Consider the following 25,035-nt stretch of genomic DNA (forward strand, 5'->3'; position numbering starts at 1 on the left):
CGTGCCCGGTCACACCCTAATCAGGGCCGCCCCAAGCGCAAAAAAAAAAAAAAAAAAGGGCGGCCGGAGATGGGGGCGGGGGAGTCCGGGGTGGGGGGGCCCAGCCCCTCTTCTCCGCCCTTGCTCTCCCCTGCGGGGCAGAAGCGTGATGGGGCTGCGGCCCGGGCTCGGTCCTGCTGCTCCGCGGCAGCCGAGCTCCCGCCTCTTCCCCCAGCGCGCTGCGGACTCGCCCGCACTCCGCTCCCTGCCGCCGGTCCGTGGCGTGCCGGGCAGAGAGAGGGGGAGGTGGAGAAGAGGCGGGGGCAGGGCCTCGGGGAAGGGGGTGGAACCGGGGTATACCCCCTCCAGCCCCCTTCTGTGAACCGCTCAGGGCAGGGGGCTGGGAGCACCCCCACCACCCCCGTCACACACCCAGCCCTCTGCCCTGACTCCTGCAGCCCCCCACCCTGCCCTGACTCCTGCAGCCCCTTACACACCCCAGCCCTCTGCCCTGACTCCTGCACCCCCCTCCTACACCCTGCTGTGACTCCTGCACCCCCATCACACACCCCAGCCCTCTGCCCTGACTCCTGCACCCCCCTCCTACACCCTGCTGTGACTCCTGCACCCCCCCACACACACCCCAGCCCTCTGCCCTGACTTCTGCACCCCCCAACCCCTGCCCTGACTCCTGCACCCCCCCACACCCTGCCCTAACTCCTGCACCCCCTTGCACCCCCACACCCTGCCCTGGCTCCTGCACCCCCCCACACCCTGCCCTGGCTCCTGCACCCCTTTACACACCCCAGCCCTCTGCCCTGACTTCTGCAGCCCCCTCCCACACCCTGCCCTGACTCCTGCACCCCCCTCCTACACCCTGCTGTGACTCCTGCACCCCCCTCACACACCCCAGCCCTCTGCCCTGACTCCTGCACCCCCCAACCCCTGCCCTGACTTCTGCACCCCCTTGCACCCCCAACCCCTGCCCTGACTCCTGCACCCCCCAACCCCTGTCCTAACTCCTGCACCCCCTCGCACCCCCCCACCCTGCCCTGACTCCTGCACCCCCCCACACCCTGCCCTGGCTCCTGCACCCCTTTACACACCCCAGCCCTCTGCCCTGACTTCTGCAGCCCCCTCCCACACCCTGCCCTGACTCCTGCAGCCCCCTCCCACACCGCAGCCCTCTGTCCTGACTCCTGCACCCCCCAACCCCAGCCCTGACTCCTGCACCCCCCTCCTACACCCTGCTGTGATTCCTGCACCCCCCTCACACACCCTAGCCCTCTGCCCTGACTCCTGCACCCCACACACCCCAGCTGGTGACCAATCCCCCCCATGCCCTGCTGTTCTCTGGCCCTTGCCTTGCTCCAGCTGGGGACCAATCCTTCCGTCCCCCCATCCCCACCATGCCCAGCTGTTAGGGTGGATAAAAATCAATGACTTTAAAAAAAATCAAAAATATTGGATTTTTTAAAATTTAAATTGGATTTTTGAGGAAAAAACATATCTAAAGATAGTTTTAATTAAGATACATTATATCTCATCATGCAATAGGGATTATGAATTCTAATTCTATAGTATGAGACAATATATTAATGTAATGTTTAAGAAAAGTTTTGTAAATGAGTTCCAATAGTTCATGGATTAGGGACCCAATTTTATGGGGTTCCACAGGTTTCTGTATAGATTATTTAGGTTAATCTTTCTATCTACCCAATGGGACTCAGTCTAGAAGATACCATCAGAAATGCTTAGTTTTGCAGTTGTATTATGTTGTACTACGCAATAAGCGCCGACTTGCATAATATAGATGTTGTAGAAATATATAGAAAGCCCGTGTTCGCTCACAGCATGCGTCCCCACTACTGCGGCACCATATTACCATTGGTTCTCCCCTCCCCCTCCGACTACTATTCTAGAAAATTCTTTGAGCTATATAAGCGGCCGCGTCAGGCATGCCCAGCACAGTGTCTACAGTGTTTGTAATCTTTGTTGCGCGTACTGTACTGAAATAGCATAACAAGCCCGTGGCTTTATGTTTTAATTCAGTCGTATGATACCCCCTTTTAATTTTAAAATATGGATCGGTTCATTGTTAATATAAGAAAAGGAGCAAACTGAATTATAATGAATGTGCTGATAGAAGTGCAAATACCTTGGACTCCTCGGTTAAGAATTTACATGAAGATAATGCCGCCACCAGTTCCAGTGTGTGCAATAAACTGAGTAATGACCAACAGTAACAGACTTTGTCTCTTAGTTCAGGTCAGTATAGTTCCTATTCAAAGCCATCAAACATTCCATCTGATGACCCGGTCTGTGATATTCCAAAAAATAGATTAGAACGCCAGTCTCGATTATCTAGAGGTCCTTATTAGCCTAGATTGAGTATGTTTCCTAGAAGTAAAATAGGGAATAAACAAAGAAGCATTTATTGATAAGGGATTCAGAAACTGATATAAGGCCAACGAATGTTTTTAATACCACCGACTGTCAAAATCTCATGTGTTGAGCTGTTCTTCATGGTCAAGTTTTAATGAAGGGAAACCTATTGATATATTGTTGGATGAGGGCAAGCAGGATTATCTGTCTAAACAAGAAGAAGAACGGTGCCATAACCGAAGTGTAATGGAGCAACTGATTGACATTGTTCTGTGTTTGGTGAAAGGTGGGAGACCATTCAGGGGTCACAATGAAAAAGCTGACAGTTTTGAGAAAGGTTTATTTCTAAATCTTGTCAATATGCTCCAAAAATATGATCCCATAATGGCAAAGCATGTGCAACAATCTCCTTGAAACGCTACCTCTCTGAGTAATCGCATCCAAAATGATTTAATTGTAGCCTTGCACAGCATTGTGCAACAAAAGATTGTGTCTTCACTAAATGGAAAAAATGGTCTCAATAATTGCCAACTACACTACTGACTGTGGACACCATGAACAGATGTCCATTGTGGTGCGGTATTTTGACAATGAAAAACATAGTCCAGCTGAACATTTTGTGTCTGTTCAGAGACTATTAACAGTTGATGCTCAGTCTATTTTTGACCAGTTAAATGACGTCCTTGACATTCTTAAAATTGACTGGGCATCAGTGATGTCTGTCTGTTTTGATGGCGCGTCTACTATGTCTGGATGTACTGTGGGAGTTAAAATGAAATGTAAAGAAAGAAACAGTGAAATACTCTATGTACACTGCTATGTGCATTGTTTGAACCTCATCCTAGAAGATGCATGCACTGCTAGTAAACAGAACAGAACTGTCTTTGATTTTTTCCATGTTATTCAGACTCTTTATGCCTTCACGGAGGGGAGTCCTGTGCGACATGCAGTAATGGAGAAGATTTCACAAGAAGTAGGATCCCAGTTGAAGACTTTGAAGTCCCTGTCAAACACAAGATGGGCATGCAGAGCAGAAGCAGTGGCAGCTGGAAAGCAAAACTACTCCATCATTTTACAAGCTTTACAAGAGATTATCGAAACAACTCGCCTTGCTGATGCTAAAATAAAAGCCAGGGGCCTTATCCATGAACTAAATTCATTCAAGTTCATCTTTGCCCTTCACATGTTGCATCCTATTCTCCAGATGGTGGTAAAAGTGAGTAAGGCTCTTCAAGCTCCGGATCCAGGGCTGGCTCCAGGCACCAGTTTTCCAAGCAGGTGCTTGGGGCGACATTTAGAATGGGGCAGTAGTCCGTGTCCCGCAGCAGCAATTCGGCGGCAGCTCCGCTGCTCTTCCTGCCACAGCGGCTTGTGGCAGTGGCAATTCAGCGGCGACTGCTTAGGGCGGCAAAATTGGTAGAGCCATCCCTATCCAGATCTCAACTTACTGCAATGACAGGGGTGAAAAGATTGTGTAACTCTTTTGCTGCGATGAGAAGTGGCCCAGAATATTTTCAATCTATTTTCAATGAAAATGTGTGTAGAGAATGATATATCGATTCCTCCAGTTAAGAAGAGAAAAACGTCCACTCGTATTGATGATGCGTTTGAGTCCCAGCATCACTTTGATACAAAAGAGGAGCAGGAGAGAATAACTTCAGTTTACCCACTCCTAGACTCAATGATTACCAGCATTGACCAGCGATTTGAACAGGAGACTTGTAAAATTGTGACTGCAATGGGAAAACTGCTGAGCTTAGACATTGGCCGGATCAATATGAGAATCATTGCCAACAAATTTAAAAAGAAAAGGAGTACTTGTAGCACCTTAGAGACTAACCAATTTATTTGAGCATGAGCTTTCGTGAGCTACAGCTCACTTCATCAGATGTATACCGTGGAAACTGCAGCAGACTTTATATACACACAGAGATCATGAAACAATACCTCCTCCCAAGTCTGCTGCAGTTTCCATGGTATACATCTGATGAAGTGAGCTGTAGCTCACAAAAGCTCATGCTCAAATAAATTGGTTAGTCTCTAAGGTGCTACAAGTACTCCTTTTCTTTTTGCGAATACAGACTAACACGGCTGTTACTCTGAAACAAATTTAAAGTGTCCTTGGATGAGTTGGAAGCTGAAGTTGGATTGCTTTGGGGTTATGACGGATCTGTTCCTAAAGGTAGCACTACGAACACCACCAGAGAGTGGCTTGATTCGCTAAAGGAATCGGATCGGTCTTCCATGTTCCAGGCCTTTTACAAATCTATTCAGTGCTTTGCAGTCTTACCTGTTACAAGCTTCAGAGTAACAGCCGTGTTAGTCTGTATTCACAAAAAGAAAAGGAGTACTTGTGGCACCTTAGAGACTAACCAATTTATTTGAGCATAAGCTTTCGTGAGCTACAGCTCACATCCGATGAAGTGAGCTGTAGCTCACAAAAGCTTATGCTCAAATAAATTGGTTAGTCTCTAAGGTGCCACAAGTACTCCTTTTCTTTTTGCTGTTACAAGCTGTTCATGTGAAAGAGCCTTTTCGAAACTAGCACATGTAAAAAACAAACTAAGAAGTACAATGTCCCAACAGCGCCTCGACTCACTCATGATTTTGTACATTGAACAAGAATTGGCTTTGTCAGTTAATTACAACAATGTGATTGAGGAATTTAAGTCCATAACACCTGGTGAGCGATGTCTCATTCTCTAGGACAGGAAGATGAAGAAACCTTAATCTGTTTTGGTCAGTTTGGGTTAGCTCATTATCTGGTTAAAGATAATGAAAATTGACTGTATCTTTGTATATGCCTGGTTACCACTACAGAAAAATTTGAAATTTTGTGTCTCATTTTTTAAGTTTGTATTTTTTAAGTACAGTTTAGTTGTTAATTTAAAAAACATTAAGTTTAGTTAAGTTTTAGTTTCTTTAATTTGTTTGATGAATAAAAATGTCCTTTATGATTGAGTATTCAATAAATGTTCGCCTTTAAAAAAAAAATTCCCTGGGTGCACCCTCTAATGAAATGTGCACCCCAGCTGTGAATCACCAGATACGCCCACCCCAAGCTGCGACCATCCCCTCACACTCAGGGCGTAGCCTGGGCTGCAAGATCTGCACCAGAGCTAGGCCCTGATCTCTTTCAGCTCCCTGGGCCCAGCCGCTCCCTGGCTCAGTTTCACCGACCCTGCAGCAGGGGCTGCTCCTCTCTGCACTGTCTGGGATACTTGTCCACCCTTTCCTACTGCAGCCTTGGGCAGCCCCCTCGCAGGTCTGTGGGGGAGCTCAAGGACCCAGGGCAGAGGGCAAACGAGGCAGATAGGTCCCTGCTTCTCCCAGCAGGAGAGTGTCCATCTTAACCATGCCTCCAGCCCACTCTTCCTCTCTAGACAGGAGCCACCCACTCCACATGCTACCCCCGGTCCCACTACACTGCCCTGCTGCTTGCGATGCTGGAGCAGCCTCCATGCTGGGCTCCTAGCCCCGCCATCGCTCCTTCTGTTACTAACTCTTTTGCTAAAACAGAGTGCTCAGCTGGGGAGAGCAATACACTTTTTTACAGAAGACTGGGAGCATCTATTTTAGCAGTCTGTAAGGATTTTTTAGGGGACCTATCTGACCAAAAGACTTTGGGGAGCCTTACAGTATACCTCCCGCTGGGTCCCCCCTTAAGCCCGTCTATCAGAGCTGGAACAAAAGAAACCACCCCACGGACGTAAACTCAGAACACCACTTTATTTACTAAAGGAGGGGGATGGATTAAGGACTCTGGAGATTTGGACTATGCACACACACTCGAGAAGGCAATGGTGGTCTTCTGCCTTCTTCAGGTGCGGCTGATGGAGTGGCTGCAGAATCCGGATCGGCGATGGCCACCGACGGTGGATCACAGGTGTAGAAGACAGGTATGTAACCCTATCTCAGACCCCTCCCCCCACCCATCCCTCGCTGCGCTGTCTATGGTCGTATGCCTGAACTAACTAATCGGACCGAGTCCGCGCTTCCCAAAAGAAAATAACAAACAACCCCCCCCCCCACCGACAGTGCTGTTTAGTGAGTGGCTGCTGCAGGCCAGTCCCCAGTGTGAAAGGGGGTCCCACACCACAGAGAGAGAGCGTCGGACACCTGAGCCCCCAAAGGCTCCAGAGCCTCTGACCCCTCCCCTCATCTGCCTTTATAGGAACCGGTTGCTTAGCAACAACAGATTCCCGCTCTTTCTACTTTCCCGCCTTTTGCTCAGCCTAGGGGAACAAGAACCTGCCACAACATGGAGGTCACCTTGTTCTTATCCCAGACCAAGATGGCCGCCGAATAAACAATACCTGACAATCCAGCTTTGGAGCCTTTCCCAATAATTTGGCAGGGGCGAAGCTGTGACTAACCTAGGGAGGGAATGGGGCAAGCTGCGGGGAGAAAGCGTAAAGAGGGGGGATGCATCGGGGCAGGAGCTGGGGGGATGGGAAGCTGCAGGGGAGGGGAGAGAGCCAGGGGAGGTAGTGGGGAGGCCGTAGGGAGGGATGCTCAAGGGGCAGTAGGCATGGGTGGTAGGCACGGGAGGCGGGAGCTCGTACACGGGTTGGGGTGTCAGGCCATCTCCTTGTGAATCCCACCAGGCTCCAGGGAACCCCACGGCCAGCAGATCCCCCTGCCTCACAGCCTGGATCCCCAGCATGTAGTCTCGGGGGGTGGGGGTGGGGGGCGATGTGACTGCCTCAGGGGCATTTACCCCACTCCCACCCCAGGAGGGAAGTGAGGCAGAAGCACAGGACCTGCGCTGCGTGCGTGGAGGCCTTGAGCTCCCCCAGCAAGTGCTTTGGGGCAGCCCTCGCCCTGCGCACCATATACAACCTCAACGGGTGAGCCGGGCACTGGGGGTGGGGGCGCAGAGTGAGCCTGGCAGCCAGGTGGGCGAGCAAGAGAGAATAGACCCCCTGGGGGGGGGGCACTTCCAAACCCCACCCCACACTCCTTGGTGACCGCAAAGTTCTCAGTGGGGCAGGGGCTTGGAGAGGGGTTCAGACTCTCTTGGTTATGGGCCAAGGGATTGGGACACCTGATAGGGCAGGTGAGACTCTATGGGGGATCTATCACAAGTGGATCTCTCATGCATGGATCTATAGGGTTGGGATCTATTATTAGGGGATCTCAATCTGAGAGCTCTGTAGTGAGATCCATAGTGAGGGGATCTCAGTGTTGGGGATTCATAGTGAGGGGATCTCTCTGTGGTGGGGAATCTCTAGTGAGGGGCTCTCTCAGTGTTGGGTCTCTCTCAGTGGGGATCCACAGTGAGGGGATCTCTCATGGGGGAATCTCTAGTGAGGGGATCTCTTGTGGGGATCCATAGTGAGGGGATCTCTCGGTGGTGGGGAATCTCTAGTGACAGGATCTTGGTGTTGAAGATCCATAATGAGGGGATCTCTCAGTGTTGGGGATCTCTAGTGAGGGGATCTCTTGTGGGGATCCCCATCGTGAGGGGACCTCTCGGTGGTGGGGAATCTCTAGTTAGGGGATCTTGGTGTTGGAGATCCATAGTGAAGGGATCTCTCAGTGTTGGGGATCTCTAGTGAGGGGATCCATAGTGAGGGGATCTCTCAGTGGTGGGGAATCTCTAGTGAGGGGATCTCTTGGGTGGGGGATCTCTAGTGAGGGGCTCTCTCAGTTGTGGGGATGTATAGAGAGGGGCTGAGACAATCTGTAATAGGAGTACGGCTCCCCTTTGGGGATCGATGTACAGTACTGGGGTCTCTCGCTCAGGAGATCTATAAGGGGTGATCTGCAGGTCAGCACTCTCTCTCAGGGGGATGATTATGGGGTGAATTGGAACTCTGCCATGGGGTGGTTCTGCCTATGGGGAAGGTGGGGCTCCCTTTCTCCAGGGACTGCTGTATAGGGTGGGGTAGGGGCTCATGGAGGAGGCTGGTGGCACTGCAGTGCCAGCATCATGGAGTGATTTTACCTCCCCCCACTCCGGCTGACCCCAATTCATTTCCCTTTCGCTCAGAGCGATCCAGAGAGCCGGGATCCTCCCGTCCTGCAATCACAGCTACCAGGTACCTCCTTGCGCTCCTGCCCCACAGGCTCCCTAGGGCCCTGTCCCTGGTGTGAGGGGCTCGGCTCATCCCCGCCCCTTGGGATCCCTGGCCTTTTCTGGCTGGGTTTGGCCTTGGCCGCCGATGGTTTGTGGAGGGGGAATTCCTACCTCCCTGTCACCACCCCTGTGTCCTGTTCTCTGACTCATCTCATCCTGCCTCCGAAGCTCCACTCCCTTCAGGAGGCTTTGGTTCCCATCATGGGAAAGGAGCATGAGCTGCAGTGCATGGCCCATGGGCTTTCTCATGCTCCCCAGGGGCCTGCAGGCGACAGCTATGGGGCAGGGTAGGGGACACTGGGGATTCTGGGTAATAAACAATGGGGCTCTGGGTGTGGGCAGGGGCTACAGGGAATTCTGGAAAACAGAGACTGGGGTGCCGGGGTTGGGCAGAGCCCCAGGGGATTCTGGGTAACAGAGAATGGGACATGGGAGTTGTGCAGGAGCAATGGGGGATTGTGGGTGCTGAGGCCAAGCAGGGCTTTGGGGTCAAAGAGAATGGGAACATGGGGCTGGGTAGGGTCGTATGTTTTTGCTGAGCTGAGCTCCTGCTCCACTCCCAGGCCTTCTCCAGAAGCTGAGAGGACCTGGCCCTCCTGCAGCAGGGAGTTCCGCAAGTTGATGCATGGCAAAGCTTTTATTTCTGCTCCTTGGTTGTAGGCCTCACCACCTTTCTTCTCTCTCGGTGTGTTGCAGGCCCGCCAGGTCCTCTTCAGCAACTTCTCTGCTGGGTGCCTGGAGCAGGGAACCAGGGATTTTTCCCTCTATCGGCCCTGTGAAAACCAGAGACGCATCTTCTACTTCCCTCCAAACCAGAAGAACCCACGGGACCCCTGCCCCTGCTGGTGGGGAGTGGGACGGTCTTGTGGCTCAGCAGCAGAGAGCCCATTTGGGAAGGTTCCCCCCGGGGAGGTTGGAAATCAGGGTCCCCGTCATCAGAATAAAGTCCTCAGAAAGGATCGACTGAGTCTTGTGCGAGGGATTATTTTGTTAGCATGGCCCCTGCTACAGAACAAAGGCTACAGGGCACCCAGACGTCCGGGACACATAGTGGTTATAAGGGAAATAAATTCCTCCGGCGGAGGGGGTAAAGGGAGGGCAGCCCCTAGACAAGATGGGAAGCTGCGAGGTGGGTGACAGCAGGAAGGCTGAGACTCACCAACTCATCACAGCAGTGGCTGCACAAAGTGCCACCAGATCCTGTGTCCCTGCACCCCCCTCCCTGCTGCATCCCGGGGGGGGGGGGTCTGGTGACTGCAGCCCCCGTCTGTCTAACTCACTGCAGCCCCCGCCACCCGCTGCACCCCAAGGGTCTCTCTAGCTCACTGCAGCCCCGCTGCGCCCCAGGGGGGTGTCTGGCTCACTGCCCCCCCACCCAAACACGGGGCTGGGGAAGCGTCCTTCTTGCGTTCTAATTGGTGAGGGCTCTGTCTCCTCTTCCTATTGGCTGTGTCGGGGGGGCGGAGCTTCCCAGGGCGGGGGCGGGTGTCAGGGCGCCCGAGGCTCCGGGAGGCCGCTCTTGAGCGGCACGTGGAGCAGCCTGGCGCGCCAGAGGGTAAAGGAGGTGGGGCCGCCTTGAGTTCCCCCCAAATACCCCCCTAGCCCCCTCTCCCCAAATGCCCCCCACCCTCCCCCTTTTCTAGCCCCTGCTGCCAAATTCCTGCCCCCTCTTCTACCCCTTGCCCCCAAATACCTCCCACCCCTTCTCTTCTAGCCCCCTGCCCCAATACCTCTCATCCTCCCCTCTTTTCTAGCCCCCCACCCCCAATATCGTCCATTTCCTTCCTCTTCTAGCCCCAAATATCTCCCATCCCCCTTCTTCTAGCCCCCCTTCCCCAAATACCTCCCACCCTTCCAGCCCCCCAAATACCTCCCATCCCCTTCCTCTTCTAGCCCCCTGCCCCCAATACCTCCCACCTTTCCTCTTCTAGCTCCCCCATCCCCTCCTCCTCTTCTAACCACCTGCCACCCAAATACCTTCCACCCCTCCTCGTCCCTAGCCCCAAATATCTCCCATTCCCCCTCTTCTAGCCCCCAGCCCTGCCTCTAGCCTCCAAATATTTCCCATCCCCCCTCTTCTAGCCCCCCCCATACTTCCTCTAGCCCCCAGCCCTGCCTCTGTCCCCTTCCAAACACCTATCCTGAGCCCCCAGCACTCCCTCTAGACTCTCCCAAACACCATGACCCTTCCACTCCCTCCATTTGTAGACCCCCCTCCCCTAGTACCTACCCTGATCTCTAACATCCTTTCCTGTAGCCCAGTGGTTTTCAACTTTTTTTCATTGGTGGACCCCCAAAACATTTCAAATGGAGGTGCGGAGCACTTTGGAAATCTCAGACATGCTCTGCAGACCCCTAGGAAGCTGCGTACCATAGGTTGAAAACCACTGACCTAGACCCCCCCCCAAATATCTACCCCAGCACCTCTGTCCTCTAAGCCCCCTGTCCACCCCCTCTTTCCTTCTCTAGCCTTCAGAGATAAAAGGAACCAGAAAGGTTCCCGAGAGCTGGGCAGGCGAATGTGTTCTGCTGAATGTGTTGCCCGCTCCACAGGCTGGATGGGGGGAACAGACTCTAGTGTTATTTATCCAATCCGAATAAATAATCCCTCTCCAATTGTAATCTCAGATCCTTCCCTAATTTGCCTCTGGTGCTAATCCTGCCTCCTACCCAGCTAAACCTGCCTGTTCCCTTTACCCTGGCTATAACCCTGCCCCCTCCTCTAATCCCACCTCCTTCCTAATCTGTTTCTGGCACTAATCCCACTTTCTCCTCCAATTCCCCCCACCCCCTGCAATGAACCTAGCCCCCTCTTCTAATTGGCTTCCCCAGGACCCATCTCTAATCCTGCCCCCTCCTCTAATTCCCTCACTCTGGAACTAACTCTGCTTCCCATGCTTGGCTCTAACCTCCTAATCTTCCCCATATCTAATTCCAGGCCCTGGTCCCCTCCTAGCCCCCACATTTCCCATTCTGCTGTCTGACCCACAGCTGGGCTCTTGCTCCTTTCAGCTGGCATGGAGGGGCTGCACCAGATGGTCACCAAAAACACCGGCTGGGGACTTAGCTCTGGATCCAGCTCTTGTCCCTGTGCGAGTGCCTGGATTCGGAGGGGAAGGATCCCTGGCCCGAGCCTGGCTCTCCAGGTTGCGCCTCCTGGCCAGGGGGTGCTAGTGTGCAGGGGGCAGCTGGTGGGGGTGAATTTGGTTGAGCAACTATCAGGGCTGCATTAAACCAGTCCGCAGTCCTAGGTGCATCATGGCATTGGGCTCTGCCCCCCTTGCTGTGTCTCTGCCCTACCCAAAGTGACAGGGGTGACGCTCCCCTCCCCGAGAGGCAAGGGCATTGGTATGGGGCCCTATCCCCAGGAGTGGTACAGGGTCTGCTCTTCTCTGGTGCAGCAGGAGTGACAGTCCTTGCAGGGGGCCATACTAGCCCCAGCAGCTGGGGTGTGTCTGCTGGTGTGGGCCTGCTGCACTCTCCCCCTCCTGTCACACACAGCTCCCGGGGGTTGGGGTTGGCCAGGCCCCCTGGAGCATAAGGCCTGGAGTCAACACGCAGTGAAGCTGAGGCAGCTCCCCCTCACAGTGATAGGCTCAGGCTCTCGGTGGGCTCAGGCTGTCGGCGGGTTCAGGCAGCGTTGGTCACATCCCGAGCAGCTTCCCCCTTGCAGCCATGGTCTTAGGCAGCATTGTTACCTCAGTTACGCTTGGGTTACATTTTTTGAGCTTTTCTTGCTAACCACAGGAACGGTATTTTGCTTTTGGGTGCAAGGCGAGATTCTGCTGGGGTCTCGTGACTCTGGGAGCCTCTGCCATCACCCCTGGTGGTTTGGGGACAGGCTGGCACATGGCAGGGAGCTCCCAGTACAGTTTAACCAGACAAGAATGAGATGGAACAGCGGGTGGGGAAGAGTGGACCCTGTTTGGGGGGGGAGCCAAAGTGGGTGAGTAGGGCGGGTGTGTGGCTGCAGGCTGGGGGGGAAAGCTGGACATCATGGCATAGTGTGGGGTTGGTAGAAAGGGCTGGGGTTGGATGGATGGATGGTGTGGCATAGTGTAGAGTGAGGATGGGGGTGTGTATGGATGGCATGGCCTAGCGTGGGGGGCCAGGAGGTGGGGTACAGGGGGTGGCTGGATGGCTTTGTATGGGGTGGGCAGTGAGGCAGGGGTGCAGTGGGTTTATCTGGAGAGATTCATGCCTGCATTTCCCCCTACCCTGTGCCAATATCTGTCCCTGGTGTCTGTCCCCCCTGCAGAGCCCTTGTCTGGGCCGATTCCACCCTGCGTCCCCTGTGAGTGGCAGTTCCTGAGGACGTGCGCCAGAAACCCCGAGCCAGCTGCTCCATATGGAGACGGAGAACCCAGGTGAGTCTGAAGGTGACTCTGAGCAGAGCAGCACTGGGCAGCCAGCCCCATAAAGCCAGGTGGGGACCCCAGAACCCCCAGCCTGTGCTGATAATGCTGAGCATCAAAGACCTTTAATCTCTAGGGAGTTAGTGACTAAGCTAGGAGTAGAACCCAGGCATCCTGGTTCCCAGCCCTCCCCCCAACCCCCTGCTCTAAGCACTAGACCCCCACGCCCCTTCCAGAAATGGGGAATAGTGATACCCCCTTCCCCCCTGCTCCGTGTGCTCAGTCTGAGCTCCCCGCCTCCTTCTCCGAGTGCCTGGTTTGACTCCGTCGCACTGCTCCCTCTCCCCCATGTGCCCGGTCTGACCCCCACCGGGCATAAGAGGGTTATCCTGACGCCCATCACCGCAGCGCCTGGGCTGAGTCCCTCAATGCCCAGGGACCAGATCTGCTCTCTTCACATTCCCCGTCCCCCTGCTGCAGAAACCGTGTTCTCCCACGTGCATCGTTGTGCGGCCCTCACCAGCGACACGTTCGACCGGCTCCTGGCAGGGGACCCGCAGTACTGGGGCTGTAAGAACAGCGTGGCAGCCTTCATCCTGGAGCGAGGTGAGGAGCATCTGGCTGGTCAGGCCCTGCCCCCGCCCCACCGCCAAGGCCGGATGGCTGCAGGAGAAGCTCACCCTTCCCCTGGCACCTTGAAGGAACCGGTTGAGCAGATGCAGCCAGGCAGCTGATGGCCTGCGGCGGCTGACCCAGGCTACACTGCAGTGTGCGTTGGACAGAGGTGGTGCTCTCCCCAGCAGGGGAGATGCACCCAGCCCTATTGGTGGGGAGGTGGTCTATGGACTGGGGAGAACCCTCCGCAGATGAAAGAACAAATGGGTGGCTGATGATAAACGGGTTGGTGCGTTCCCTGGTGCTGGAAGCCAGGACTCCTGGGTTCTATCCCCAGCTCTCAGAGGGGTGTGTCATTTAAGGGTCGGAGCCAGGAATATTAGCTAGGAAACCTGCCCACTGCCTTCTTCCAAATTCTAAGTGATGCGGAAGTCCCAGAACCAGGAATAGAACCCAGGAGTCCTGGCTCCCAGACCCCTACCCTCTTTAACCACTCAAGCCCACTCCCCTCGCTGAGCTGGGAACAGAACCCAGGAGTCCTGGCTCCCAGTCCCCTGGCTCTGATCACTAAACTGGAGGAGTCACAGTAGTTTGAGGCTGGGGCAGTGATGAGGGCAGGTTACCCCTGGCCCCGCTGCCGCCTCAGCACTGTGGTTGAACCCTTCTCTGCCCTGCAGAGGTGATGGACACGCAGCAGGATTGCAGGGAGAGCTTTGAGCTGGTGGCACTGGGCACTGGCGATACCTGCTACGGTGGCTGGCTGGATTTCAGTGGCCGGCGGCTCCATGACATGCACGGCATGGTGGTGGCTCGCCGGGCGCTGCAGAGGTGAGAAGTGCTCCGGTCGCTAAGCTGCAATGTGAGGCTGGCTGGACAGGCTAGAGATGGGGGGGCGGGGGGTGGGATCTGGAAGAGCCAGCCTATAACAGTCAGGGAGGGGCCCCGATCCTCCTTATCGAGGATGGAGCCTAGCAGTTGTAATAGGAGACTCCGTCCCTCCCATAGGCAGGAATCAGACCCTAACTCCCCAGCTCTGCTCTAACTACTGGACCCCACTCCCCTCCCAGAGCTGGGAATAGAACCCAGGAGTCCTGCCTCCTAGCTCTCCTTCTGTAACCCACTGTATGGACAGGGTGGCTGAGTCCTTGGGGGTGGAGATGAATTTAGGGTGTTATTTGGGCTGGAGAAGTTGGGGTGAGTGTTAGGTTTTAAAGCGACGGGGGGCAGAGAAAGGGATCTAGTCCTCTGTCCCATTGTGGGTTTTCTATGGATGGATGTGAAGGTTGGGGAGATCAGTCCGATCCTGTGGGGGCGGGGGCAGAGTTCGGAGCTCTTGTGGGACCAGTCACTACTGTGATGGGGGATCTCTGCTTCCCCACTCCCCCCAGCAGGTACCTGTACAAACAGCTGTTGCTGGGGTGTAGCGTGAAGGAGCCGGCGGACCAGGAGAAATGCATCTTCCAGCCCTCGGCGGAGGGGGGGCGGCTGGCCCTCAAGCCGAAGGTCTTTGTGCACCTGTATCTGAGCTGCACACCCACAGGGGCCTCCGAAAACTTCCCGTGAGTGTGGGGGTGGGGCGGGGGGCTGGTGGGTAGAAGGGTCGAGGGTGTGGGGCGGTGCTGGGGAGTGCCAGGGCAGTGCTGTGGAACACAGGAGTGGGGTGGTGCTGTGGGGGGGTGGGCTGGGGAGGCAGAGCTGGGGATCAACAGTGCGGTGACGGAGGCAGAGGAGTGGGACAGAGCTGGGGGCAGGGTGTGGCCATGGGGCAAAGGAGCATGGCGGAGCTGGGGAGCAGTACTAGGGTATGGCAGGGCAGTGGGGTAGAGCTGAGGGGCAGTTCTGGGTGGGGGGCAGAGGTGTGGGGCAGTGGGGTGGCAGGGACATGCTGGGGGTGTGGTGCTCAGGATGGTGGGGATCTGCTGAGGGACAGAGGCATGGGTTGATGCTGGGGGCGTGCTGCTGTGGGGTTGGGGCCTGTTTGTCTTTTTTCCCTAGAAATCAGCCCTCTTTCTAGTGGCTGATAAACCCTGAGCTGCCCCCAGCCCAGTGCCCCTGTTCCCTGCCCCCCTGTGACCTGCCGTGCCCGTCCCCCTCCCTGCTCACTGCAGCATCCCGTTCCCTGGGAGGAAGCCCTCGGTCGGCCTCTACGTCCATGCCAAGGGCGCGCTGATGCCTGTCCCCAGCTGCCCCCCAAGCCTGCTGGCCGCCTGCGTCTGCTGCGCCTCTGGCAGTGACAAGCTGAGCCGCTGGAGCGTGCTGGGCCTGCAGGGGGCGCTCCTCAGCCACTTCATGGAGCCGCTGTACCTCTCCAGCATTATCCTAGGTGCGAACTGAGGCTACTCTGGGCAGAGGGGTTGAGTGGAGGGTGCTGGGCTGCAGGGGCCTCAGTGGGGAGGTGTAATGCGGGGGGGGGGGTCAGTAACAGTGCCAGACTGCAGGGAGTGGGGTGGAGGGCTCGTGGGGAGCACGATGATGCAGGTGGGTTCAAAGTAGGGGGCACTGTGCAGCAGGGAGCAGAGCATGGAGGGGGCTCGGTGGGGGTACCGTGCTGAGGAAGTGGGTGAGGGGGTGCTCAGGTCTGTGGAGCCGGGTGGAGGTTCAGTAGGGGGCACTCTCCCTGCACAGCCCTGACCCCAGCATGGCTCAAGGGGATGCTGTGCTATGGGACTGGGGGGCTCAGTAGGGGATGCTGTGCTGCAGGGGGAGGGCTCAGGAGGGGGCGCTCTCCCTGCACAGCGCTGATGCCAGTGTGCCACAAGGGGGCGCTGTGCTGCAGGGAGGAGGTGGGGCTCAGGAGGGGGCGCTCTCCCCACACAGCGCTGATGCCAGCGTGGCACAAGGGGGCGCTGTGCCGCAGGGAGCGGGGCAGGGGGCTCAGTAGGGGGCGCTCTCCCCGCACAGCGCTGATGCCAGCATGGCACAAGGGGGCGCTGTGCTGCAGGGAGGAGGGCGGGGGGCTCAGTGCCTTGGAAGGGGCCCTGCAGCAATGGCTCTGCCTCTGCCTCTCTCTTCCCCCTGCCCAGCGGACCCCGGCCCCGACCAGCCCGCCCTGAACTGGGTCATCAACGAGCGGCTGCAGCTGGGCCCCGAGGCCGGCCTGCCAGCCCCCTATGCCCAGCACCAGATCTGCTTCTTCCTGGGGCCCCGTGTCGGCCCCCTCAGCTCCAGCGCCGAGTGCTGCAGGCTCAGCCTCAACTGGTGCCGTGGGGACGCAGCCCCAGAGCGGGTGGACGGCGCCACTGGGCTGGCCGTGCTGAAGTGAGTGGGGGGACGGGGATCACAGTGCAGGGGGGTAATGAATCTCTTGGTCCCCTTGGTACCCTGAGTCCCCTGGCTGGTCCTGTAGTGCTAGCAGGATGGGCGATGCTGGGGGATGAAACCTAATGGACTGGGTGGCGGTTGTACCCGAGGGGCTGCTCTCTGAAGCAAGCTCCTCTGTTAGATCCCCCATGAACACAGTGCTTGGGCTCCCCCCAGATGGTGTCTCTGCCTCCTGCAGTGCCCCCCATCTAAGCCCCCTCTGCAGTCCAAACCTCTATCCCCCTGGAGCTGGGCACTGGAGCCTGGTTCACCCTCCGGTGCGGCCACAGCGTGTTGACACGAGCGAGCGGCTCGGTTCCTAATGGCAGAGAACAGCCGACACCCCAGTGTTAACTGGCTGCGGATGGGTGGGCGGGTGGTGGGGCACTGGGGCAGAGGTGTGTCTGTCCCCAGGCTGTGGGTAAAGCCGGATCGCTGGCACCCACGGCTGTTGATCAGCAGCTGGAGCTGCCCTTGCCCCCTCTATCTGAGCGTCTCCTTCCGCCCCCCCCCCCCCTCCAGAAACCCTGCCGCGGAGGACCGGGTCTTCCCCAGCCAGATCTGCAAAGCTGCCATGCTGCGATACTTCCGGCAGTTGGTGCACCAGATGAACGAGAATGCTCTGCTGGCGCTGCCCACTTACCACCAAGCCAAGGTTGGGCGCTGTGCGGGGTGGGGAAGGGGGGGCTGCCAAGTGCTGAAGGGAAGACACAGGAGCATGGGGTATGGGTGTCACGGAGTCCCCGGGCGATGCTCTGGAACTGCTCCCCATGAAGCCAGTCAGGACTCTGGGGAAGTCTCCTTTCTGGGAGCAGCCTGTCTGCAGGACACACAGCTCACACAACTTCTGACCTCGGAGCATTCAGCCTCCTCTGCCCCTCCGTGCGCTTCCCACAGCGAATCCACCCAGGCGGGGTCCTGGGGAAGCCAGAGGGTCCTGCCCCCCAACTCTGCAGTCAACTCCCCCAACTCCGCAAACCTAAACTCTCTCCAGCCCCCCTCCTCTGGGCTTTGTTCCTTTCCCGGGCCAGGAGGTCACCGGATTCCTTTGTTCTCCATCCCTTTAGCTCTCACCTTGCAGGGGGGAAGGGCCAGGCCATCAGTTGCCAGGAAACAGGGTGTCGGCCATTCTCTGTGTCCAGACCCCTGCACACACTTGCCCTCTAGGGCTCTGCAATGATCATACACCCTTACCCCACCACCTAGAGACTTAAGAACTGCCTAGGGGAAACTGAGGCCCCCCCCCTCACTATTCAGAGGAAACATTAAGAACAGTCCCACTTCGTCACAGTGGGTATGTCAGGAAGAATGGTAGGAGTCAGGACTCCTGGGTTCTGCTCCCAGCTGTGGGAGGGAAGAGGGGTCCAGTGGTTAGAAGAGGAGGGGATGGGGACTTGGGGTCAGGACTCTGGGGTTCTGTTCCCATCTGCCACTAACTCTGCATGTGACTTTAGTCAGATCACTTCCCCAGTTTATGCCTCAGTCCCCGTTCCGTCCCCACCAGCTCCAGCTCTGTAACACAGGGCTGATTCTGACCCACGTCTGACTGCGAGACTGAAACCCTTTTGCTCAAGCGTCTGTTAAACCCTCCGTGCCCTGGCCAATTCCCACTGTGCCTCTTTCTCCCTCTTTAGACCCAGGCTGCGTCTTACCAGAGTGCCAAGGAACAGTTCTTCGCTCACCTGATCACCCAAGGTCTTGGCAAGTGGCCTGAGAAGCACCTGGTGGACAACTTCACCGGTTAGGCAGTGAAATAGCCCCGGGGGGTCTGGGGAAATGCCTAGGAGAGGCCGGGAAGGAGTAAAATCTAGAGACTGTTGGAAATTTCGGGAGTTGGGGTTAGGGCTTTTAAACTCTGTTTGCTATGCTGCATAGGGAGGGGCCAGGGCTGTGCAATTAACAGACTAGGCTGTGAAGAAGGCCCACTTTTCATTTGATTTTTCTTTGAAGTGCGAGGGCGATGGAGTCCCCAGAGTGCTCCGGCTGGTTCAGCCCTGTTGGCGCAGAGCAGCTGCCAACCTGCTTTCACGGATGGGTTAGGTCACCAGACTGCACAGCCCTGCTACAGCAATGCCAGCGCAGTTAGCCCAGAATTTCTCCCTCTGTATCAACCTTGTCCAGTGGTGAATTACACTTGTTTATTAGCTAGATTGAGCTGCTTTTAGTCTCGCTCGCTCGCTCGCTCTAAGGCAGATTTTCCATCCCTGGAATCATTCTCATGGCTCCTTGAGCCGTTTCCAGTGTGTCCGCAGCCCTTCTGAAGTGTATCCATGAGAACAGGACGTGTGCCCCAGGCTGCATTGAAAGGTACCACCCCCTGTCCTTCCTCTGACAGGATCCCCCTTGGCTGTTCACCCTCTGAGCCCCAACAGTGCCCGAGTGCACCTGTGCAATTGTCTGCCACCAGACGCAGCGAAATCCTGTTCGTTCTGCTCCGGAGCTGCTGGTGGTGGTTTGAGTCACTGCAGTCTGGCCTTAAGAAGTGCAAGAACCTCAAGGAGTGAGCTGGAGCCTGCTGGCTGGGGAATGTGATGCAGGCAGGAGGGAGCATGGCCCAGGGGTTAGAGCACTGGACATCTGATTCTATTCCTAGCACAATACCTGGGCTTTTTGGGGGACCATGGGTGAGTCATTTCCCTGCTCTGTGCCTCAGTTTCCCCATCTGTAAAGTAGAGACAAGGCTGCTGACCTGCTTTGCAAAGTGCTTTGTGCTGGACTGATGCACAGCTGTAGCTGAGAGCGAGGAATCAATTTGAGGTGGAGCCTTTAATTCGCAAGCCCTACAAATCTCAGCGGTGTTAAATACTAGGAATAAATTGCTGGCCCTTGCCAGCATGTGCCATTTCTGGGCCCCACGACTGACCGCCAGCAGTGGCTGGTGACAGCCAAGCCCTGGCAGACATGCTCCTGTTCTGAGCGTTAACTTTATTTCAAAGGCAATAAGATAACTATCAAGAACAATTTTTCCAAGAAGTCCATTAACCCAGCTGCCAGTTCCAGCCCTCTGCCACCAACACCCATAACCTCCAGCCCCATCAAACACACATCCCTTAAATCCCCCATGCCTCAGGAGAGGGAACGTCTGGCTCCTATCATGCATTAGCCAATTAACACAGCAAGGTCCTCGTCTCTCCACAGGAGCACTCAGTGGGGAGAGATCCTGTCAAAATATTAGTTGTGAGCCAAGGGGGAAATGTTGCAAAGGGGGGGTGGGATGGGATTCTGCCAGGGAGACAGGAGATCCTGGGTTGAAATTTTTCCCTCTGTCACCTGCTCCCAGTCTTTCTAGTCAAAACCCGCCCAGTTCACGTAAGTTTTGAATGGCCCATTCTGCTCATCCCATATGACCTCCTATGTAACCCAGGCTGGAGCCTCACAAACCTGAATTCCTGCATTCAGCCCCTAGCTGGTGGTAGGGCTAGCTCGGCTCGAGAATGAGGCAACAATCTCGCTGAAAAGCCAGAGTGCTGAAGGCTCCATCCTGGCTCTGAGCTGGTCCAATGGTTCCCCACCCACCGTGTTACAAACCTGCACCCCGTTTCCCAGCTGAGACTCCCCAGTCCCAGGATCTCACGCTGCATTAACAAGGCCCCTGCTGTCAGAAATCACCTGCTGCTGCAGGCCCTGCAACACCCACATCGCTTTGCCTTTTGACCCAAGCTTTGAATTTTCAAACAACCCTCCAGCCAAACTCAGCCTCCAGCCGGCGTTGGGAGGGGAGAAGTTCAAGCGCTCATGATCTGCCTGCAATGACATGTCTGAAGAGAGACCAGTGGGGTGCGGGAATGTCATTCGTTGGCCCACTTCTTCCGAGGCTTTGGAGCTCCGGAGAGGCAGCCCCCCAGCAGAGTCTCTCACCAGCACAAGTTGGTCCCCATGACCACGTTCCCTCCCCCACCTTGTCTCTCTTGTGCCCCAGGACCAACAGCTATGCCAACTCTGTAGCCTGAACCATCAGGACATTTTCTCACCCCCCCCCATCTCATTTCACACCAACAGCAGGAAGAACCAGGGTCTCCAGCCGTGCCCCAGACACTAACTCAGCTCTTGGCTCCCAGGGGGCTGTGCTAAGAGGGGATGCAGACTGCGGAGCAGCTTGAGAAGACTCCTGGTTGTCATGGGCATCGCAGCCTCGCTCCTCGCTTCATGGGCTGGGTGGCTGCGTTGCTGTAACAAGAAGCCACTTCCAACACCAGCCGGGAAGGTGCTGTGCTGCGTATCCTCCGGCATTCAGGGGTTCCTTCCCCGGGGGTTTGGAGCAGCTTGAGCCCCTCCAAAGGCTGGAAGAGTGCAGAGCAGGGCTGGCCGGTGCAGTGAGGATCAGGAGGGATAATCCAGGGTGGGAATGGCTGGGGGAGGAAAGGATGGATCCTGGCGTAGCTCAGCCAGGAGCCCAGATTAGTAGCCGGCCCTGTGCACCGTGTGGCTAGTGAGGGGGAGAGGTGCACCCATGTGGTTGGAGAGGGATGGGGGGAGCTGTATCACAGCCTAGAAAAATCTATTGCAAATAAATAGGGCACTGCAAAGGCCCCCCTGCCCAGCAGTCCTGGCCCCCAGCCATAGTCCCAGACACAGAGCAGCTCCCCGCAGGGGAATGAGGAAAAGCCCCTCTCCAACAGCAGCCCATGCCCCCATCTCTGCCCTCCCTGCGCCAGCCCAGCCACAGGGGGGCACTCTGGGGGTGGGGGTTGGGCTTGTGGTTGCACGGGGGGGCCCACCTGGTTCATGAGCTTGGCCGCCATGGTGACGGAGGGCTGCTCCATGTTGGTGGCGTTCTTGGGGCTAGTCTCCAGGAACGGCACCTCCAGCACGTCCGTGTCTTCCTGCCCGGGGGGCACGTGAAAGGCCACAGGGTGTGCCAGGCAGCTGCTGGGCAGGTGTAGGTACAGCTGCCCCCTCCCCTGGCATGCAGAGAGAGGGGCTACCCCCTGGTGCAGGCAGTGATCAAGCAGAGCAGTGCAGGGCATAATAGCAAAGAGCTTTCCATTATTAATTGCATCCCTACAGCCCTAGGAAGGGGGCTTGTAGATCCCCCCTGTGCCCTGCCAGCTGACCATGTCTTACGCTAGGCTCTCCTTGTTATTCATGGGAGACCTCCCCTCTCTCAGGATTATCGGTGCTTATGGGCTGGGATTTCAGGGTGTGAGGGGCGCACTAATCTGCCCCTCCCAAGGCCTGCCGTAGGCATTGGTGTAATCTGGTACCTTCTTGAAGGTCAGATCAGCTTGTTCCCATTCTCGCTGGCGTAGCGGCTGGTCTCCTCCAGCCACAAGTGAATGTTGCTGAATGAGTCTTGGGAAAGGCTCCGAGAGCATCCAGCTCCTGCAGCCACTTCCACGGAGCCCAGCTTCCCTCCCCCACAGGAAGATCTGCTGCTGGGGAATCAGGGCAAGAGCATCACCTGCAGTCTAATGCCTATCTACAGATGGGAGCAGCCTCATCAGCCTTCACCTAGTCCATCCCCAGCCAGGATGGAATTGGCCTCTACAAGTCCATTTGCCCCTTGCGGGGGAGAGAACATGGCACCTTGCGTCTCAAATGCAATACACCTTCTCATCCAAACTGGGCCCACCGGCTTCTATCACACACACATATCCCCCAGAGCGGCCTTTAACTGGGAGCAACTGTCAGTCATTACTCCCCTCAGCGGGATTAAAACCCACAGCCTGGAGGGAAAGGCTCCCTAGCCTCATTCCCAAGCAGCTGAGCTAACCAGTCTCAGAGCAGCTGCTCTCTTAAAGAGACACACACACTCCTGGCTACGCAGCTCCTGGGATTCAGCCCAGAAGATTCATTTAAATGTCCAGGGAGACTTGATTTCTACCCCTCAACTTTAAAAAGTTTGTGTTGTTATTTGTACAGAGCCCTGGGCTAGCACTGAGGGGTCTGAGAGAATACAAAGATCATTCACATGCAACGCTCCGGTCTCCCACCAAACACGTGCAGCTGCCTCTAGGGTGGAATGTGGCAGCTGTTTTAAACAACACGCAGAGCACCGCTTCATTGAAGAAGTCCTGCGTTTGAGATCAGTCCATGGCAGAAGGCAGCCAGGTCTGTATTCTCTACACAGACGCCATAGAAAAGGGCAATTCATTTAAAAATCATCTCCCCATGCAGTTACCATTAAACTTTCCCCTGCCCTTCCTTAGGATGCTGGATTCGACTTCCTTCCCCACCTTAAAAGGATGCAGTTTCTATACAGCTGTTGGAAACATCTCCCATATCCCAACACAGACGTAGCTTTATCTCTGCAATAGGTGACATGATCCCTGTATATAGAGCCACTGTGCCTCACCCCAGAGGTGGCTGCATCTCAGTGCTGGGTGATGTGATCCTGGCATAAATAGCTGCCGTGTCCCACCCCAAGGCTATATACAGGTTGTGAAATATTTCAGGATTAGCCACAGCCATTTTTAACCAAGGGCTACAGCAAGTCAATTCCCCGCGTAACAGCACCTCCCTGATCATTCAGTTATTATCCACACCAAGCATCCATCCACATACATCCTCTATCTCTATTTTAATCACAATTGTTAATACAACAAAAGGGCGGGGAGTCTCTGGGTGCTGTTTCTGTTGTTAGAGTATTGCTTTGAGTCTCTCTCTCTGTGAATTGCTTTGAGAACAGACTCTGTCTTAGAATGTACTAACACAATTAGCAGCTTGCAGGTTTCACACATAGAGGGAGAGAAACAGCACCAAAAACCAAGAGACCTCTTAATTAGTAATACCCTGGAATTGAAACTATGGGGAATCAAACTCATTTGTGATTTTAATACAGAACTTCTTTAATATGATCCAACATAATCCCCCTTTTCACACTAAGATTTATAATCGTCAGTGTCACTTTCTATGTAGCCTATCCAGGAGAAAGTACTGGAGGCAATTTGAGTTTGTGATTCCAATTCATGCCACATACATGATCCTAGTGATGTATCTTTACTACAAGGTTCTGGGGCAACAGGCAAGGTGAGGCACACCCACTTTTGAGGAGTCCATTCGGTACAACCTCTAGTGTCCAATAGCTTCCCTCCCTCCCCAGCCCACTGGCTCAAAGTCCAGGGTAGCCAGAAGGATCCCATGTGTAATATATGGGGAGTGGGTTAACCTTCAATACCTTTGCCTCCAGGGACTATTGGTGTGCAATTTTGACAACAATTTCTCCCATTAACAAGTCTGGTTTACAATACTGGAAACATATTGCATCCATTCATATTGATAAGTGTCAAACAATGATCTCTTTCTTTTTTTAACAAATGCATCAAACCCTTAATATTTCCCAATATGACCCAGAGCATTTTGTGTCCCAAAGTAGCTAGTGCAAGTATCTGCATTTCAGTGCATCCCATAGCTATGGCTGTGTAGTTTCCTATTTCTAATATTGTTTTTCCTTATGGATAAGCCATGTGGTCCATTACTAAAGATTCCATCGGCCTTTTAGGTTACCCAGACCAATTTGGACCAAGTCTACATTGGCATGTACTTGTTTTTGTATCAGGCTGTCCTGTAGCTGGGACAGAAAGCTTAATTTATTTTTAAGTTCCTGCAGGTCTTCAGTATTTTTTTTTTAAACACACAACAGTGCTAGCAACAAGACAAAACATAGAACACAAAACACAATTTCTATTGTGACAGTAGATTCATGGTATTGGGTTGCTTTTCAGCTGGCATCAGCTTTTCCTGATTTTTCTGAAAGACAAAAAGAACATGTTTCTACCCCTTTTGGGGTGGCAGATTATTGCTTAAAATATTTCTTTTACAAATACCCTTGCTGATTGCAGGCAAAACAGAGGAATTGCCCCCACATTTTCCTGTTTTTGTTCTATAGGCAGGCCAGGTTTCAATGGCTTTTATCTTTTAAGGGTTATGGGGAAATTATCCCACTGTTTAGTCATTAAATCCCTGAGTTTTCCTTCTTATACAGCAGACCAAGTTTATAACGTTTTTCCTGCTATGTTAAGCTTTAATTTTTATTTACAGGTAATAACTGAGAAGCATCATTACCATACGACCTTAAAGGGGTTTTCCAAAAATCATACACACTATACGTTGTTACAGGGATACTTATTATCATTAAATTTATTAAAATTATCTTTTTATCCCATGCCTTTTATTTAGACAATTTGTTTGCTGACCAGGTATGTCCTTTATCTGCAGCTCCTTTGTGCTGCTAGTTCTTTCCTTCCTTTATCATTTAGGTCATTTGCATTTTCACAGAAGCTTCCTGCTTTTGGATTTAAAGCCATCAGCAGCTCAGAGACTCTGTCTTAAAAGGAAAAGGAGTACTTGTGGCACCTTAGAGACTAACCAATTTATTTG

At 54.6% G+C, this 25,035-nt stretch overlaps 1 protein-coding gene across 1 annotated transcript; it reads left to right on the forward strand.

Annotated features, from left to right (window-relative positions):
* Window positions 1-9,926: 9,926 nt before the first annotated feature.
* Window positions 9,927-18,866, forward strand: ADAD2 (adenosine deaminase domain containing 2). The gene is made up of 9 exons (XM_048834325.2): window positions 9,927-10,010; window positions 12,705-12,813; window positions 13,282-13,407; window positions 14,094-14,244; window positions 14,805-14,975; window positions 15,525-15,739; window positions 16,440-16,674; window positions 17,239-17,371; window positions 18,351-18,866. The coding sequence occupies exons 2-9, from the start codon at window positions 12,795-12,797 to the stop codon at window positions 18,459-18,461; spliced, it is 1,161 nt and encodes a 386-aa protein (XP_048690282.2). The 5' UTR covers window positions 9,927-10,010; window positions 12,705-12,794; the 3' UTR covers window positions 18,462-18,866.
* Window positions 18,867-25,035: the final 6,169 nt, after the last annotated feature.

This window comes from Caretta caretta, chromosome 23 (genome assembly GCF_965140235.1).
Source record: "Caretta caretta isolate rCarCar2 chromosome 23, rCarCar1.hap1, whole genome shotgun sequence".
In the NCBI taxonomy this organism is placed as follows: domain Eukaryota; kingdom Metazoa; phylum Chordata; order Testudines; family Cheloniidae; genus Caretta; species Caretta caretta.

Bases quoted from the DNA above. Each gene is read 5' to 3' on its own strand.
- ADAD2 (XM_048834325.2), top strand. The intron at 14,976-15,524 runs GTGAGTGTGGGG...TGCTCACTGCAG, and splicing joins GGGGCCTCCGAAAACTTCCC to CATCCCGTTCCCTGGGAGGA. The intron at 17,372-18,350 runs GTTGGGCGCTGT...CTCCCTCTTTAG, and splicing joins CCACTTACCACCAAGCCAAG to ACCCAGGCTGCGTCTTACCA.